Source organism: Eulemur rufifrons, chromosome 9, assembly GCF_041146395.1.
Source record: "Eulemur rufifrons isolate Redbay chromosome 9, OSU_ERuf_1, whole genome shotgun sequence".
NCBI lineage: Eukaryota > Metazoa > Chordata > Mammalia > Primates > Lemuridae > Eulemur > Eulemur rufifrons.
Genome location: NC_090991.1, coordinates 1,685,257 through 1,702,845, shown reverse-complemented (window position 1 = coordinate 1,702,845; position 17,589 = coordinate 1,685,257). Strand labels below are relative to the sequence as shown.

The following is a 17,589-nucleotide window of genomic DNA, read 5'->3' as shown; positions in this document are numbered from 1 at the left end:
AGTTTAAACAGAAATAACTAACTTGTTGATTGCCGCGTGGCTGCGAGGTGGATGGCAGTGCTGGGACTGTGACCAACCTGAAGCCCATTCCTGCTACCGGAGTTGCGGAAGAGCCACTCTCCTCATGTGTTTTATTTTTCTAGTCTAAATTTTTTCTCAGAAAGGACCTGGTTTAATTATTGACATCTTTATGGACTCTCCCCTCAGACTTTGCACCCCCAAATTATATGTCATGATATAACATTCTACACAAAGATGGAACTTGGGTTATGGATCATAGTAAAGTGAATACTTACGAATCCCACCTCTCAGATACAAACTAGATTACCAATACTTTGCATCTACATGTTTTACTTCAGTTATTTTTTAATACACAAAAGTATACAAAGTATATACAAAGTAATACATGTATATGATTTTTAAGGTTATAGCTTGATAAGGTTTATAACTTAAATAGCAGTTCCTACCCCACCCTGACCTGCCCTTGCTCCCTGACGTCTTCTGGCTCCCCTTACCGAAACTCTTTGAACTCCATTATTTTTAAACTAAACAACTTACTGAGATATAAGCCACATACCATCATAAAGTTCACTCCTTTACAACGCACTATTCCGTGGTCTGAGTGTACTCACGAGGCCGTGCAGACACTGCCACTGGCTACTGCGGAACATTTTCCGTCAGCCCCAAAGCAGCCCTGGCCCCATCAGCAGTCACTGCCCACTGCCCTCCCAGCCCCTGGCAACCACTCAGCTCCCTTCTGTCTCTGTGGATGAGTCTCTTCTGGACATTTCATAGAAATGGAACCACACAATATGTGGCCTTTTGCGTCTGGCTTCCTCACGTAAGAAGGATGCAGTTTTAAAAACAACTTTTTTCTGTTAAAAAATATTACGTGTTCATTGTAGCAAACGTAAAAAATATATAAAAGCATGAATAAACTTTAAATATCTACCCAGAGATAACCACTGTTCACATTTGTGTAAATTTCTTTTACAAGATTGAATTCATACTATACAGACTGTCTTAGAATCTGCTTTTTGACTTAACATAGTATGTACATTTTTATGGTGTCTTTAAATAGATTTTCCTAAAGCATGATTTTTAAGAGCTTTGTAATATTCTATTGTATACATATATCATAATTTATTTATTTGATTCCCCTATTATTAAAAATTTATATCATTTCTGGTTCTTTTTAAATAATTATAAATAAAACTATACTGAACTTGCTTGTAATTATATCTTTAGAGGTATCCATGATTATTTCCTTGACATAAATACCTACAAATATTAATATAATTTGTGTGTTAAACAGCATAAGTGTTTTTAAGAGTCCTGATACACATTGCTAAATTTTCTTCCCCAATGGTGGTATACTTGTCGGCACTCCCATCCGTGGTGTAGTAGGACTCTCACTTTGACCACTTCATCATTTTTAAAAAATCTTCCAATATGGTAAGCAAAGAAATGGTATTTCTTTCCTTCATTTGTATTTCTCCGATGACCAGTGAGATTGAACGATTTTAACATTTAGTTTTACAAAATTTTAAAATATTTTTAGCTATTTATACCATTTATAATGCCTGTTAGTGATTTTAAAAAACCACTTTAACTTACATGGAGTTCACTATATTGAGCTCAAGGACCTATAGCCAAGGTGCCTGTCAGAGCCTGTGCTGCAGAGAAGACACACACAACTCTGAGTGGCAGGGTGACCGCTTTAGCTCCCTTGGAGACAAACGGGGAATGCAGGGAACGCATGCACCAAGGGGTCCCAGACTTCGGGATTAGCCACTTTCTAGCTAGAACATTGTTTTTTTTGGGTGGGGAGGGTTCAACCTTTACCCAGAAGCCCTGGACCCCATTTCCACTGGAAATAATAAACCCATGATGCAAATGCTCAATTCTCTAATCCCACCTTGACCCGCTCTGGACCCTGCCTGCCCACTGTCCCAGCCACACCAGCTTCCTCTGCCCTGGCAACAGGCAGGTTGCTTCCCGCCCCAAGCCCTTTGCTCTAGCTGGTGTCTCACCTGGGATCCCCTCTGCCCATCCCCCCAGGGCTGGCTGTTACTCTCACTCTGGTCCTAGGGTTCGCGCCACCTCCTTGGACAGGCCTCCCCCATATAGAGCACCCCAGTCACTCCTGCACCATCCTAATTCTCTGCATGGCCCACAGGCCTGTTCTCCTTCCTTTTCTCTTTTCTTTCTTCCTTCTCTCTGTCCCATCCCCTTGACCCCACCGCCTTCCTGGGGCTCTAGACCTTGTTGCTGAGCACAGCATCCAGCAGGTGTTCAGAATACATTTGTTGGGTGCACACATGTATGAATGAAATTGGTTTTGAGAGACCCCCCCACCACCTTGGACTAAAGCTAGTTTGGTCAACCCGCAATCAATGCTTGCTAACTGGCTGTCTCAGGTCAGGGCTGGAAGTATCCCTATGGGACGTTCTCCCCAGAAACTGCCCTGGAGCGAAACTCTTGGGAGCCCCCTGCTGAGCTGCTGGCCTCAGCCTGGTGCCACCCACTCCTCGGTCCACAGCAGTACCCGAGCTTTAAGTACTGCTCTTCCACAGCCCCACCCGGGCTCCCATTAGTCCTCTGACTCTCCTCTGGCTTGTAAAATAAAATTATAAGCCCCTCAAACCTTGATTCAGCCTTGGCTACAATAAAAAGATAAAATGTGAATCACAGTGACATACGGTGGGATGCTTTGGGAAGAAACAATCTTGCTGACAGTTACTCAATTGCCTTTCCTAAATTACGTTCCTTAATCTTCCTAAACGATAAGGAAGCGGTGGTTAGAGGACATTCATACACCAGTGTCTACAAAAGCACTGCAAGTCAGGAAGGGCAAAGGTCTTATTCGAGTTTAAACCTCTGGAGCTTTTGTAGGTCATCATGAATCATAGTCATTCAGCTCAAAATTTCCTGAGAAGGAGTAAGTAGCTAGCTCCCTGAGCTGTTCAACTAGTCACCATTTTTTAGTTTAATCTCTCACAAATGAAACCTGTAACTGTGAAGCACACCATGGCAACAAAGCTTGTGGAACAGGCTGTGGGAAACGGCATTCATTCATTACTACACAGAGCATGTTGTAAGAAAATGAATATTCTCTTAGGTGGTAAATGAACTCAAGAGCCTTGAGATAATCCACTGCCATCTGTCCATCCATCCATCCATCCATCTATCCATCTGTCCATCCATCCATCCATCTGTGTATCTATCCATCCATCTATCCATCTGTCTGTCCATCCATTCATCCATCCATCCCTCCGACTGTCTAACTATCTATCTCTCTATCCCTGTATCTATCTATCCATGTGATGTAGGTTTCCCTCGCTTGTCAGAAACCCTCAGAATCTGTAGTGTAGCCTCATAGGATGCCTTGAGTAAGGAGTGCCTCTAGTGAATCCAAACCCAACTCTGGAACCTCATTGTTCCTGGTGTCTAAGGGCTGGCTGGGACAGGCTGGCATGAGAGTGCTGAGCTCTGACCAACGCCCACAAGACGCCTCGGGGGGCACTCTGCAGTTTGAAGTCAACAGCTGCGAGTGTGGGGCCACCAGGCCCTCTGTCCTCTCTCTCCCTGTCCGGATGGGGTGAGGATGGCCAGTCTGCTCTGCCTTCTGCCTGCCCTGAGCTGAGGGACCTTGGCCTGTAATCCACTCTGAGGAATGTGTGGAATTCAGCTCTAAATCTCTCCTAGGTCCTCTGCCACCTCCCCAGAGGCATGACAAGGCACAGCCACCCCACACCTCCACGGGTGGTGCCCTGGCTGCGTTCCCAGGGCCTGGCATGCCCTGGGCTCTGTGGCTGACTCTGGTGATCCGGTCAAGGTCATCGGGCAATTTTCAAAGGGTGAAATCCGCCAGCGTTCTTAGTGAAAGCCAGTTCTTTCCCGTGGCTTCTGGGTAAGAGCACACCCGGCTGACACCTGGGGACCCAAAGCAGAGAACCCAGCAGAGCTCGCAGGGACTTTGGGCCCACAGAACCGTGAGCTACTTAGTGGGCAAGGTTTAAGCTGCTACCTTTATGGTAATTTGCAGCAACAGAAACCTGACAGAGTGGAGCTGCTGGGATCAAATGTAACAGAGAATCCCCCAGTTCCTTCCTGAGGCTCGAATTATAATATTTCTTTATGCTGGATGATAACCGACTGGTGGCCGCCTCCTCTCCAGGCTGTAGCGTCTCCATCGCTCATGTCCCCTGTGTTTCCAGTTCCTTCCCGGCACGCAGACTCCCGGCGACTCGAGACACGGAGCTGGGAAGAGCTCCCTCAGGCCTAGCTGTGATTTTCCATCAGAGGCTCTCAGAGCTCCCTGCGCATCAGGATCGACTGAGTAGCTGTCCTGGTCCATTCGTGGCTACAACAAAATACCAGGCGGGTGGCTTACAAACAATAGAAAGTTATCGTTTGCAGCCCGGGGGGCTCGGAGGTCCAGGGTCAAGGCAGATTTGGTGCCTGGTGAGGGCCCATTTCCTGGTTCTCACGTCATGCCTTCTCACCGTGTCCTCGCGTGGTGGAGGGGCAAGGCAGCTCTTGGGGGATTCTAAGGGCACGAATCCCCTCAGGGAACCTAATCACCTCCTAAAGGCCCCTGCTCCTGACACTGTCACACGGGTGATGTGGCTGCAACAGATGCATTGTGGGGGAGGGGGGGAGGGGCGGCACAAACATTCAGGCCACAGCGGCGGCTTTTTAAAGAATACCAGTGCCTGGCCCCTCCACAAGAGGTTCTGATTCTTTAGATCTAGGGCAGGCCCAGACATAGGTTTTTTTTTAAAAGCTCCCTGGGTGGTTCTAACATGTAATCCACACTGAGAACCGAGCCTGGTGGGCCGAATTCTAAGATGCCCCCATGACCTCTACAGCCTGGTGTCCCTCCTATGATTGAGCTACGTTATGAGGCAAAATGGATCTTACACGTGTGATTAGGTTTATTAATGAACTGACCCTCAGGCAGGGAGACCATCTGGTGGGCCCAACCTCGCCACACGGGGCGTGTGTCCAGCGGGGGGCAGAGGGAAGCACCGGCACAGGGCGGCTGGGTTGAAGCTGGGGTGCCATGCAGCTGGGGGCAGAGGGGTGGTGAGGCCGGGCTGTCCGCTTAGGGCCCTGCAGGGCTGAGTCGGGGTGTCTGCTGAGCGGCGTCCTCTCCCGGAGGCTCTGGGGAGGAGCCCGTTTCCAGGCTTCTTCAGGTCACTGACGAGTTCTTGCGGCTGTAAGACGGGGCTCCCTGTTTTCTTGTTGTCAGCTCAGCTCCTAGCGGCCTGGGAGCCCGTGGGGCTCGTTTCTAGGGTTCTGCCCATTACATCCACCACCTCAGCTCTCTGCCCCTTCGGCATTCTTACTGGTAATTACATTAGAGATGGAAATTTCTCCATCAGAACACAAAACTAGGAGCTAAAAGTAGACAACGAAGGGAGACGCAGGGGTTCCAAGGGCAGGAAAACAGCTAACAGGCATAAGGAGCGCCAAGTCTGGGACTGAGAGTGATTTGCAGGCCTTCCTGGGAGTCTGACCTCTTCTGAAAACGATCCCAGCGTATGTGAGTTGAGGCAGAGTGTCTGGAAAGGTCCCCTTCCTCCTACGAGGGCCATCTCAAGCCCGGCGAGGGCCTCCCGCTGGTGAGGGCCGGCCACGCTCTTCCACTTGACTCAGTCCTGCGCCGCCTCAACACGCAGGGAAGGTGACCCTGGGCTCGGCAGGTGTGTGTGGCGGCGAGTCTGACCTTGCAGAGCGGCTCAATCGCACTGGCCAACTCTGACCGACCCAGTCCCTGACCCTCCAAGCCCAGGACGTGGTGGGAAATAAACCTGGATGAAGACAGCAGGGTCCTTCAGGTGGGTGGAGCCGTCACTCAAATGTCACCTCCCCAACCACTGTATTGAAATTAACCCAAACACTCAACACTCCCAAATCCGCCTTCCCGGCTTTAACTTTCTCCGCAGCACCTACCACCTTCTAATATAGTACATACTTAACTTCTTTATTTTAGTTAACCGTCGGCGCCCATGAGAAAGTAAGTTCCAGGAGAGCAGGCGTTTGGCTGCTTCATTCCCTGCCAAATCCGGCCCCTAAAACACCAGCTGGCGCCGAGCGGGAGCCTTGACGGAGCTGCATGGTGGAGCCAGCGCCCGGAGGGACCTGGCCCAGCCCAGCGCGCTGGACTTACACGAGGTAAAAGCTATTTTAAGTCACGCACGGGGCTGCTGGTTTTCAAAAAGACAATGAACCCTCTGAGTTTTCAACAATTTATTTTTGGCTTCCTAATTCTGAGAGAACAAGCTTATGGAGTCTTAGACAAAGAATGTTTTGTGAAGAGTAAATAAAGCAAACACGTATGATTTATATTTCTACAATGATATTTAACAATGAATGAAAAATACTCAGGCAAAAAGAGATTTGGCTTTCGTCAAACGTAAAATGTTTTGAAAACTAATCTAAGACGTTCACAGAAACAAAGAAGTCACTATAACTGGAAATATGATTCTCCTGATTATGACTGGAAACATCTTACCATCCACCTCGTCTTCCCTGCAATCTAATCATAACAACGTGACGTAACGAAGGGCCAGTTCCTTCCGAAGCTCGGGCAGCTCCCTCGGCCCACTCCTGCCAGTGGAGGGTGACGGTCCAGGCAGACGCCACAAGTGGCTCAGCCTCTGTCAGGGATTCATTCTTTTTTTTTTTGAGACAGAGTCTCACTCCGTCGCCCGGGCTAGAGTGCCGTGGCGTCAGCCTAGCTCACAGCAACCTCAGACTCCTGAGCTCAAACAATCCTCCTGCCTCAGCCTCCGGAGTAGCTGGGACTACAGGTGCCTGCCACCACGACTGGCTAATTTTTGTATTTTTTATAGAGGTGGGGTCTCAGTGTTGCCCAGCCTAGTCTTGAACACGTGGCCTCAACTGATTCTCCAGCCTTGGCCTCTCAAAGTGCTGGGATTACAGGTGGGAGCCACTGTACCCGGCCAAGGATCCATTCGCGACTGACCACTCTTTTTAGTTGTTTTCTTCAATCTTCCACAATCATTCCTATTCCCTTTATGCTAAAACCTCTGCAGTCAGCGGTCTCTGACGTCGCATTCTTTTCCGTCTCCTCAGCAGCGTGGCTAGCATGCTGAGGGACGCCGTGACTGAGGTCCCTTCCTTCATGGGTGGCCCCACCCTCAGAACGGGGCTGAGGCCCAGTGGCCAACAAGAGCAAACGGGGTGACAAGCACGTCTGCACTTTGGGAGCCTCTAGTATTTGTCATTAACATGACCAGGTCTTTCTTTCTCTTTTTTAACACAATAGTAAAAGAAGGTAGCGTCAAAGATACAAAGATACCAGATACTGCTATTCTTGGGCAGATTCCAATTTTCAGACATCTGACAGACCATATGACAAAGAGAATCCCAGCCCTGCTAATTCACTACCTGGACTGGGTCTCGGCCGAGGCCCAGTTTTCCTGGCTGGCTTTTTTCCTCTCTGTCCTTGCAACCCCCAAAAGCTTAAGGCCAGGAAGGGAGTTGCGGTGCCAGAACCTTCTGAAGTTTGAGCAAATGTCGTAAGAATGCAGTGGGAGTTGGCGATTTTAAAGAGGGTGCTATTTAGTGTGACAGGTCCAACCATAAAGCTTTAGAAGAAAATACAGGACAACAGCTTCACGATCTTGGAATAAACAAAGATTTCTTACATAGGATGCAAAAAGCACTAACCATTAGAGAAAAGATTGAAAAATTAGACAATTAAAATTTAGAACTTTGTTCATCGAAAGAATGAAAATTCACGCCACATTGGAAGAAGATACTTGCCATACATCCACCTGACAAAAGATTTATAACTTGAATATACAAAGAACTGTTAAAAGCAATAGGAAAAAGAAAGACAACTTGATTTTTAAAACTGGCAAAAGGTCACATCCTGTTCACAGTGCCAACCCACACCCCAAAACAAACCAAAAAATGGGCAAAATCCAAATGGCCAATTAGCATATGAAAAGGTGTTCAACCTCATTAGCCAACAGGAAAATGCAAATCAAAACCACAATGAGATACTGCTACACATCTACCCTAATGACCAGGAGTAAAAAGCCTGACATTGGTGAGAATGTAGAGAAATAAATCTCTCATAAATTGCTGGTGGGATGTAAATTATACAATTGCTTCAGAATCTGTTTGATGTTATCTACTATACTTGAATACATGCATACCCTATGGCTCAGTAATTCCATTCCTAAGTATGTTCTCATTCTTAGGAATGAGAATATATACGTGTTCCAAGAGACATGTATAAGAACATACCTGTACTATTTATAATAGCCCCAAACTGGAAATTACTCAACTGTCCATTGATAATGGAACAGATAAATAAATAATAGTATAATCATACAATGAGTTACTAAACAGTGAAGAAAATGGATAAATTACAGCTATATGCAATAACATGGTTAAATCTTACTTAAATCTAACTTAATACTGTGTAAAAAAGCCAGGTGCAAATATTACATCGTTTTTTCTTTCATTTATAATAAAATTCAAACACAAGCAAAACTAACCTAGTGTTCAGAGATGTACACTTTTGTAGGAAACTATAAGGACAGGAGTCGAGGACAATAGTCATCTTAGAGAGTCATGAGGGGTTATGATTGCAAAGTCATAAGGAAGGTTTATGGGAGCTGGAATGTTCCACTTCTGGATGGGAAAAGTGACGGCATGAGTTTTCACTTCATAATAATTCATGAAACTATTGTTTATATTTTGTGGACTTTTATCTTTGTGTATAATTTTTCATAATAAAAAAGCTTAAACTCATATCAGGTATTACTTCCTTGTCTGACCTTCACAGAAAATAAATACTCTCCTAGTAAACCAAAATTCTCAAGCCAAATGCAAACAACTCTCAAAGCAACAGAAAGAAAATTTTTGGAAAGATTCTGGGGGCCCACCTATGGGGGTCCTTTATGTGAATTAGGCAAAGGCACCCTCTTTGGGAGGATGATTTATTATAGCAAAAGCTGTCTCTTTGGGCAGAAGAGCCTGTTGGGCATACCGCCCTGCGAGCCTAGGTCTCCTCTGAGCAAAGAAAAAGGCTCCCTCTCTGCAGGAGACGCAACTCTGCACGCAGGTATCGGTTTGTTGGATGCTGTGCAGACTGGCCTGTAGTTATACTTGCCTCCCCGTCTGGGCGCTTTTGTACAGTGCACAAATATAAAACACTCCCTGGCAGCCCTGCCTGGGAGAATAGAAAGGTGACAATTACACATATATGGGCACACCGCACACGGAACACACACTGGCACAGGACTACTATCGTCCAGAGCTGGCTGGGAGTTGGATGACATTGTCCCTTACCGCATAACCTTCTGTCTTCTTCTGGCACCATTTCAGCAGAGCATTGCGCTTGGAGCCGCCATATTCGCGGGCCAAGGCTGCCAGAGGGTCTCTCCTTTCCACACTGGATAGAAAGAAGAGAAAGAGTAAGGAGAAGTTGGTAATTTTTAGAACTCTCAAATATACAAGAAATAAATTACTAAATTAGAAAAGCAAAAGTCTAGTTTCTTCAATAAGACTCTAAAGAAACAACCAAATTAGTCACATTAATAATACATTTTTATGATGTCTCGCCGAATGAAAGGAAAATTAAATTGTGCTTCCTGACTATCGTAAGTCTGGGGAGAGTTTTTTTTTGAAATCCATCTGTTGCTCATTCATCTAGCCTTTTATTTGTTTACTTAGTACAATGTCAGTTAAATTAAAGATACTTATAACAAAACACTCTACATGTTTCAAGGCTACACCTCTATCCAAATAACACATAGAAGGTAGAGTGGAGCTGGGTGCAGTAGCACGCGCCTGTAGTGCCAGCTACTCAGGAGGCTGAGGCAGGAGGATCCCATGAGCCCAGGAGTTTGAGGTTGCAGTGAGCTATGATCACGCCACTGCACTCCAGCCTGGGCAAAAGAGTGAGACTCTGTCTCCTAAAAAATAAACAAACGCCCCTCCCCCCCCCAACAACACAAAAACACACAGTATGTTTACATGAATATAAAATTTAAAATATGTAATTTAAATAACACATTGTTTGGGGATGTCAACATATGTGGCAAAAGAGCTAAGAACAACAAAAAAAGACAAATATTAAACTCGGAGTGGTGGTTACCTTGGAGGGCGGAGCAAGACAATGCAAGTGGACAGGGGCTGATAGAAAATTTCAAAGGTAACAATTTTCTTTTCCTTACACTGGGAGGTGGGTTATCTGGGTGGATCTCCATGTACGTTATTCTTTATACCTAGCACATACTCTTTTGTATCCATCCAGTATTTAATAGAAATATTTTAAAATGATTTTAAAAGGAGTAATAGCATGACTTTAGACCTCAGTGAGATAAACTAAGGTAGGGAAATTAAAAAAAGCAGTTCATACTTGAATTTTCCTTGTATAATTTGATGACTGCTTTTCTATGCATCTGGCAGATTTGTAAAGTGTTATGGGTGTTGCACAACATACGGGGCTGGGATGAGCTTTTTTGGTCCGAGGTGCTACTAACTACGCAGTCATGGTGACTGTGCCTGCATCTGCCATACTCCTGGTCTCATGTCATCCCTTAGGAGTGAACTGCTACCCCCAACAAATCACAGAAGACTTCAGTGAAAGTTTGGAGAAGAGTTTCTATACAAATGGATGGCTAGAACATTCACCAACATTTTTCTTTAACAAATAAAGCTAACTGAACATGGTTGCCAAAAGCATCATTTTTCACAGATATAGAAAAAATAATTTTATGCCTTGTATGGAACCAGGAAACTTCTAAAGTAAGTAAGTGCTACCCTGCCAATGGTTTGTCTCCATGACACGAATGTAAAATTGAAATAAGAAATTAATCTTACTAATTTAACCTTTCACAACGAAAGGTAAAATATCAATAGCATGTTAATATATGCATAGCCTTTCTGCGTGCATTTCTGGCAGAAAGAAAAGGGCAATTTCAGAATAACACTAATGCTGGTCCTTAAAGCCTCTTTTGTTTATTTAAATCTCCGGCACGTAAACAGGCTAATATGTAATATCTGGGGCTTTAAAATAAACCTCTGAAACATATGACTTCATCTATTTGGGTTCAAATATAGGCTACACCCAAAGATACAACAAGACACGAACTTATTCAGACTTTCATAAATCCTTTTATAACACCCACATTGGTAATTATAATATTTATTAAAAACCGATTACTCATAAAGTAGCCAATTTTGTATATTGATCAATCTACCCATTCCTAAGTATTTACTGATTGAAATGTTACATGTGTTGCACAACATAAGGGCTTGGGAAAGATGCCAAAATGTAAGTCAAAAACATCTACTGTCCACTGAATTTTAACCTAAATGGGGACAAAGATATATACCATGCCATCGTTATCCCCACAGCAAAGTGGTACAGTAATTAAACACCCAAAGGAGTGTCATACACCAAAGTTGGAGGAGGGAGATGCCAGCGCTGCCAGGGTGGCTGCTGCTCAACTTCACGGAAGGTCTGACCTTGCAGGAGAAGCAGCGTGTGGGACTGTGAAAGCACAAAAGGAAGGCAAGTCCGGCTAGAACTTTATAAACAAAGACTTGCAGTCAGAAACGCTCATGTGACACTGCACAGGTGGGGAGCAAAACAGGCTCAGGTGGAGGGAGGGGCTGGGACATTCTGGCAGGTGACTGGGGGTGGAGAGGTGGCACTAAGTCATGGAACATCTAGAAGAGCGGGATGAGAAGTGTGGACGACAGAGAGTCATGGGAGGTTTCTGCAAAGTCTGTGGCAGGATGCGCTCAGTGCTTCAGAAGACTAACCAACATGAGGAAGCAGGGAAGACTCAGAAGAGAGAGGAAACAGCTAAAGTGGGCTTGCTGTGCCCTGGGTGACAGGGGCACCGAAAAGGGAGGAGGTGGCAAAGGTGTGGGAGCACAGACGGGCTCCTGGTGACCAACCTATTAGCCTGCTGTCTTCCCCATGGCCCACCCCCTCCTTCGCATCCCCCAGAAAGTCCTCCTTAAATACCGATTTCAAAATGCCTCTCTACCTTATATGCCACTGTTTTCTGATTAATCCCTCCTTTAAGTACAGGTCCCATCTCACTGTACCCTGCTCAAAAACAAAAATAAAATCCCATAAACTTAGTGGTTCCCCAGTACTTTACCAAAATAAGTACACATCTCTTTCCTTGCCATGAGGATTATTTGCAATAAGGCCCCAACCTGCCTTTCCAGCTGTAATACCCTAGTCATCCACCCATCCACCCAACAAACACTGATGGAGACCTACCACGTGCATGGCAGGGCCCCTGCCCACATGAAGCCCACAGCCTGGTCCAGACACACAACAATGCCCACTCCTCCCTGAACACCACTCCACGGCTTGCTCACGGCGGTACCTTCACACCCTGGAAGAACTGCCACTTCTCTCTAGACTTCTTGATCCAACTAACACCCCCCGAGTGCTCTGCTGTACAGCACGCTCCCCCAGCCCTCCGTGTCATCGTGCACACTGCTACTGTCTCGCGTCCTCCTGCTGGACCCATTCGGGGCAGGGGCTGCACCTTAATCACGTTCATTCAGGAAATCTTTGTAGAAGTAAATCGACCACAGGGGATAAAACAGAAGGAAGAATAAAAGGTTATCAGTCCAATGTTTCTCTGATTTCTTACTGTTTAAAACACGATACCTAAGTTTACTCTGTGGTTTCAGCCCACCGGTGGAGGCGCTCAGTAGTCTTGTGCTCCCGAAGCCCAGAGAGGGGGGTCTGCTCAGAGACTCGAGCGAGGGGCTCTTTCGGAGGTAAGGGTCTGGCTTCAGGTCCTCGGCCCTTCCTTTTAGAAGATCTGTGTGAACGACAACATAATCACCTATTTCCGAAGAAGAGGAATTTGGTCGGCATACTTTACTCTCAAGCACAAAGCAATTCTCATTCTATTCTCCAGTGCGAATGTATATATATTACACACACGCTCTTCCTAAAGTAGTAACAATACAAATAGAGACGTGGTGTTCCCTAGAGAAGATTCTCCAGGCAGCCCCAACTACGCCACTTACAGGACCTCGTGTCAAATCAGCCCCTTTTTCAAAACTTAGGATGAACTTCAAGACAGCGTCACTGAGGTGTTAAACCTAGCACGGGCCCTTCTAAGGGCCTCATGCAGGTGCTCACAAGCCAGCCCTGCCCCCAGGTAGTGCGTTTTGTTTTAATCGATGGGCGTCTGAAAGAGCTGGCAGGAAAATGCCTGGTGTGAGTGACAGGTCACAGGCAGCAGCAGACGAAAGGCTGGGAACCAAGAACGGCTATTTCACAGTCGCAGGGCCTGGCTCGCTACAAAGCAAGTAGGGATGATTCTGTTAAGACTCCTTCCTGCCGTCATACTAGGCGGAGTCAAAACAGGCAACAAAGTGGGCTGAATCCTCCAGATGATATTTCTTTCTTTCCTTTTCTGTTTTGAGAGACAGTCTCACTCCTTTGCCCAGGCTGGCTGTGGATTCGACCTCCCGGGCTCCAGCAGTCCTCCTGCCTCCGCCTCTCCAGCAGTGCCGTGCCCAGCCAGATGATGTTTCTTAAATGACCACAAAAGTGTAGAACAAAAGAAAAATATTCGAGATTGTCTAGTTTATATTTATAGAGGAAACTGGAGCTGGGAGAACTACTGCCTTGTTCAAAGCTGTACAACAGCCAGGTGCCGGCCAAGCCCACAGCTGCCTCCTATGACCCACAAAGAGTCAGGGGAGAAAACAATACTCCGCAGTAATAGCCACCAATTACGGGTGGTAAAGTGGGGAGTGAGGCTAATTAGCTCTGAACAACAGAGAAAAACAGTGTTTACAGCACTAAAGAGAACAACAAAAACAGCACATTCGTCCTGATTCTGCAGCTTCTGATGACCTCAGTGTTGACAAGCAATTGCTGGAAGTTGCTGGAAGCAAGCAGTTTTCACCTGTAATCCTCTTTTTTTTTTTTTTTTTTTTTATTATAGTAAACAGAATCATTCAAGCAGATGGGTGCCCAGCAGGGGTGAGGGGAGGGATGTCAATAAGGTATTTACTTCAGAGCAATAGCTCTTGTGGTCTTGGCTTCAGTATTTATCTTGTCAATTAAAAGAATGGTCTTTCTACACAATAGCTGGTGGAACAGAGAGAAGATGACACAAATATTATGATCAAAAGCTCACCTAGTCCACTTAAAAATGGTTAAGATGGTAAATTTTATGTTAGGTGTCTTTTACCACAATTTAAACAAAAAAGCTCACCTAGCACTATGCACACGACCAAGTTATTCCCTATATCACACGACGTAGCAAGTGTGGAGAACGCAGAGCAGGCAGCTTCTCCATGCTCTGCTTTGGCCTCCCTGTTTCTGGGCCCCTGGCTCCACCTAACCCCTTCTCTGTTTTTCTCTCCCAACTGTGGACTACCCACCGGTCTTGGTCATCATTCCCTTCTCCTGGGGGCCATTATTAGGACAGGAAGTCCTACTAATACATAAACTTTTATCACTTCTTCACGAAGCTGCTAATCAGAGCAATCGCCAGCCGCGTCACCAAAAGGCAACATGGCAGAAGGAACCAGACATCCTGGCCCCAGTCACTTAACCTCTGCAAGACTTGAAATCTCTCACAAGCAAAATTCGAAGAATGGGCCAAGGTCATCTCTAAATTTCTCAATGTCAGTGTTTATCTAAGTCTAAAATCCTTATTTAATGCCATGAAAATGCAAACAAGATTTGCAAGGAAAACTTGCCTCAGAGAAACAACTATTTTAAGAACAAACCTGCCCGTGTTTGACCGTCATCTGAAAGAAGTACAGTTGGATTTTCTTTTTATCCATATAACAATGTAGACTTTTTTTTTTTTTGGAGATAAGGTCAGAAATTTTGTTTTATACTTAGAACAAAAGAATTTCTGTCTATGTGATCTAGATTTTGGGCTGTCTCTCCTTCCTATGGGCACCAGTAAATAAATAGTTCACTCAATGTTGCTTCTGCCATTTTTGTTCCCTAACAGTGACCACACAGACACACACATGGTGCCCACGGCATACACTCTGGACGGCTTTAATGTTCTACAAGGCTGACAGTGCCACTGTTCTCTTTGTTCTGCAGAGAAGAGTAGGCAAGACAACAGCAGCAAACACTTCTCCGGTGCTCACCACACCCAGCCGCGTTCTAAGTGCTTTCAACGTGTTAACTGAATCCTTGAAACAATCCTACGAGGCAGGTAGGATTATTCCTGTGTTAGAGATGGGGAAACCAAAGCCCAGAGAGGTGGAGTAACGTGAATGGCAGTGCCAAGACTCGAGCCAAGAGGACCTGCTCCTGCATCCCCCCCTTAATTGTCAGCTATCAGCGTGGGAGGTGCAGCACGACACCAAACACGATGAGTGAGGGCTGCTGACTACAACCACGACTTTATGAGCAGGATCTGAATTTTTTAAAAAATACTGTATGGGCAGGGAGTGGTGGCTCACACCTGTAACCCCAGCACCTTGGGAGGCCAAGGCAGGAGGATCGCTTGAGCCTGGGAGTTCGAGACCAGCCTGGGCAACACGGGGAGATCTCATCTCTATAAAAACTTAGCCAGGTGTGGTGGCATGTGCCTGTAGTCCCAGCTACTCAGGAGGCTAAAGGAAGGAGGATTGCTTGAGCCCAGGAATTTGAGGTTACAGTGAACTATGATCACCTCAATGTACTCCAGCCCGAGTGACAGAGCCTCTGTTTCAAGAAAAAAAAAAAGGTATATCAATAAGAGGATTCTAGTCAAAGAAAAAGGTATCTTTTTTTGTGATAATCTTTTATTTATATAGAATTATAAATTACAAACTATTATTTTGCTCAATCCTTTCAACCACTGGGGGAGGCAGACATGCTAGAGTGTATTAGCTCCATTTCACAGGCAAGAATGGAAATACTGTTCCCATATTTAGTATAAGACAGCTGGGACTTAAGCCCTGGGCTTCCATTCTCACAACTGCTTCTTTCTCATGACTTTGTGATGCATCATTTTGAAGTAATCTGATTTCACCATCCTTTAAAATATAAGAGTAACGTCTATAACATCTTTTAAGAACTGTGGAAGTAGTGGACAAATTCAAAATCAGATAAGATTTTTTTTCCCTGAAATAGTTATTTTTTAAAGATTAGAAAATATTCTCTTGAGATTCAATTTTAAAAAACAACAAAGTTTGGCCTTTCCCCCTAGCACTAGCACGCTGATAAGTGCAGCTAGCAGGAGGTGCTTTTTCCTTTTGTTGAGGGCACTGCTGAATCGTGCATTTAAGGGCTGAAATCTCTTGGAATAAATGTCACTGATTATTTTTCTAAGCTCAGGTTCATGCAAAGAAATGAAAAGTTAACTCCACCCCCGCCCTGCCCCCCCCCCCACACGCACACACGAATTAAGTCATGAGCATTTCCTGTTCAAGGCAGTTTACCTGAGAGGGCAAGGTCAGGTAGATCCAAGCGCTGAGTCACGCCTTTGCTGGCTGGCCGTGCATTGCTGTAAGTTGAATGTCTCTATAAAAAGCAAAGGGCACACCCGCACGGTGAGCTTGTGACGTCAAGAACAGCATAAACACAGGTGTGCATGCAACAGTTCTTAAGCACAGCAGAATCACCAGCGGGGCTTTTAAATTATTTATTTGAATAGGTAATAAAAAGGGCAAGTGGTAAAAAGAAAGTCTCTTTTTCCTCCCCAGTTCTTCTCCCCAAGGGTGACCATTATTAATCAGCTTTGTGGATCTCCTTCCTGGAATATTCTATGTATGCTCAAGGATGTGTTTAAAAATACTGTTTTTTAAATGGCCAACAGGTATATGAGAAGACATTCAACATCACGAATCAACAGGAAAATGCAAGCCAAAACCACAATGTGATACCACCTCATACTTGTTAAGAAGGCCATCACCAAAACCAGAAAACAACAAAGGCTGGTGAGGAGGTGGAGAAATTGAAACCCTTGTGCACTGCTGGTGGGAATGTACAACGGTGCAGCCATTATGGAAAACAGTACGGAAGTTCCTCAAAAAATTAAAAATAGAACTACCATATGATCCAGCAATCCCACGTCTAGGTATTTATCCAAAAAAACTGAAAACAGGATCTCAAAGAGATATTTGTACTCTCATGTTCATTGCATCATTATTCACAAAAACCAAGAGGTGGAAACAACCTAAATGTCCGTTAACCGATGAATGGATAAAGAAAAATGTGGGATATCCGTACAGTGGAATATTATTTAGGCTTTAAGAGGAAGGAAATCCTGTCACGTTACAACATCAATGAGCCTTGAAGACATTATGCTAAGTCAAACAGGCCAGTCACAGAAGGACAAATGCCGCGTGACTGTACTTACATGAGGATCTAAAGCCGTCAGACTCATGGGAGCAGAAAGCAGAATGGCGGCTGCTGGAGGAGGGGGCGGGGCGAGGGGCGGGGCGATGGGGCGGGGCGAGGGGCGGGGCGAGGGGGAGGAGCGATGGGGCGGGGCGATGGGGCGGGGCGCTGGGGCGGGGCGAGGGGGAGTTGCTCAGTGCAGTTTCGGCTCTGCAAGATCTGCTGTGCCAGGTTGTGCTTACAGC

General features: G+C 45.5%; 1 protein-coding gene across 3 annotated transcripts in view; it reads right to left on the bottom strand.

Moving 5' to 3' along the window:
* The window catches only part of SPECC1 (sperm antigen with calponin homology and coiled-coil domains 1), a 174,891-nt gene that overhangs the window by 44,105 nt on the left and 113,197 nt on the right, over positions 1–17,589 (bottom strand). For all 3 annotated transcript variants that reach the window (XM_069481867.1, XM_069481868.1, XM_069481869.1), the window contains exons 10-12: positions 16,444–16,525; positions 12,695–12,851; positions 9,340–9,442 (exon numbers count right to left, since the gene is read on the bottom strand). In XM_069481867.1, the coding sequence (XP_069337968.1) occupies positions 9,340–9,442; positions 12,695–12,851; positions 16,444–16,525 (342 nt within the window). The remainder of the gene's footprint in view (positions 1–9,339; positions 9,443–12,694; positions 12,852–16,443; positions 16,526–17,589) is intronic.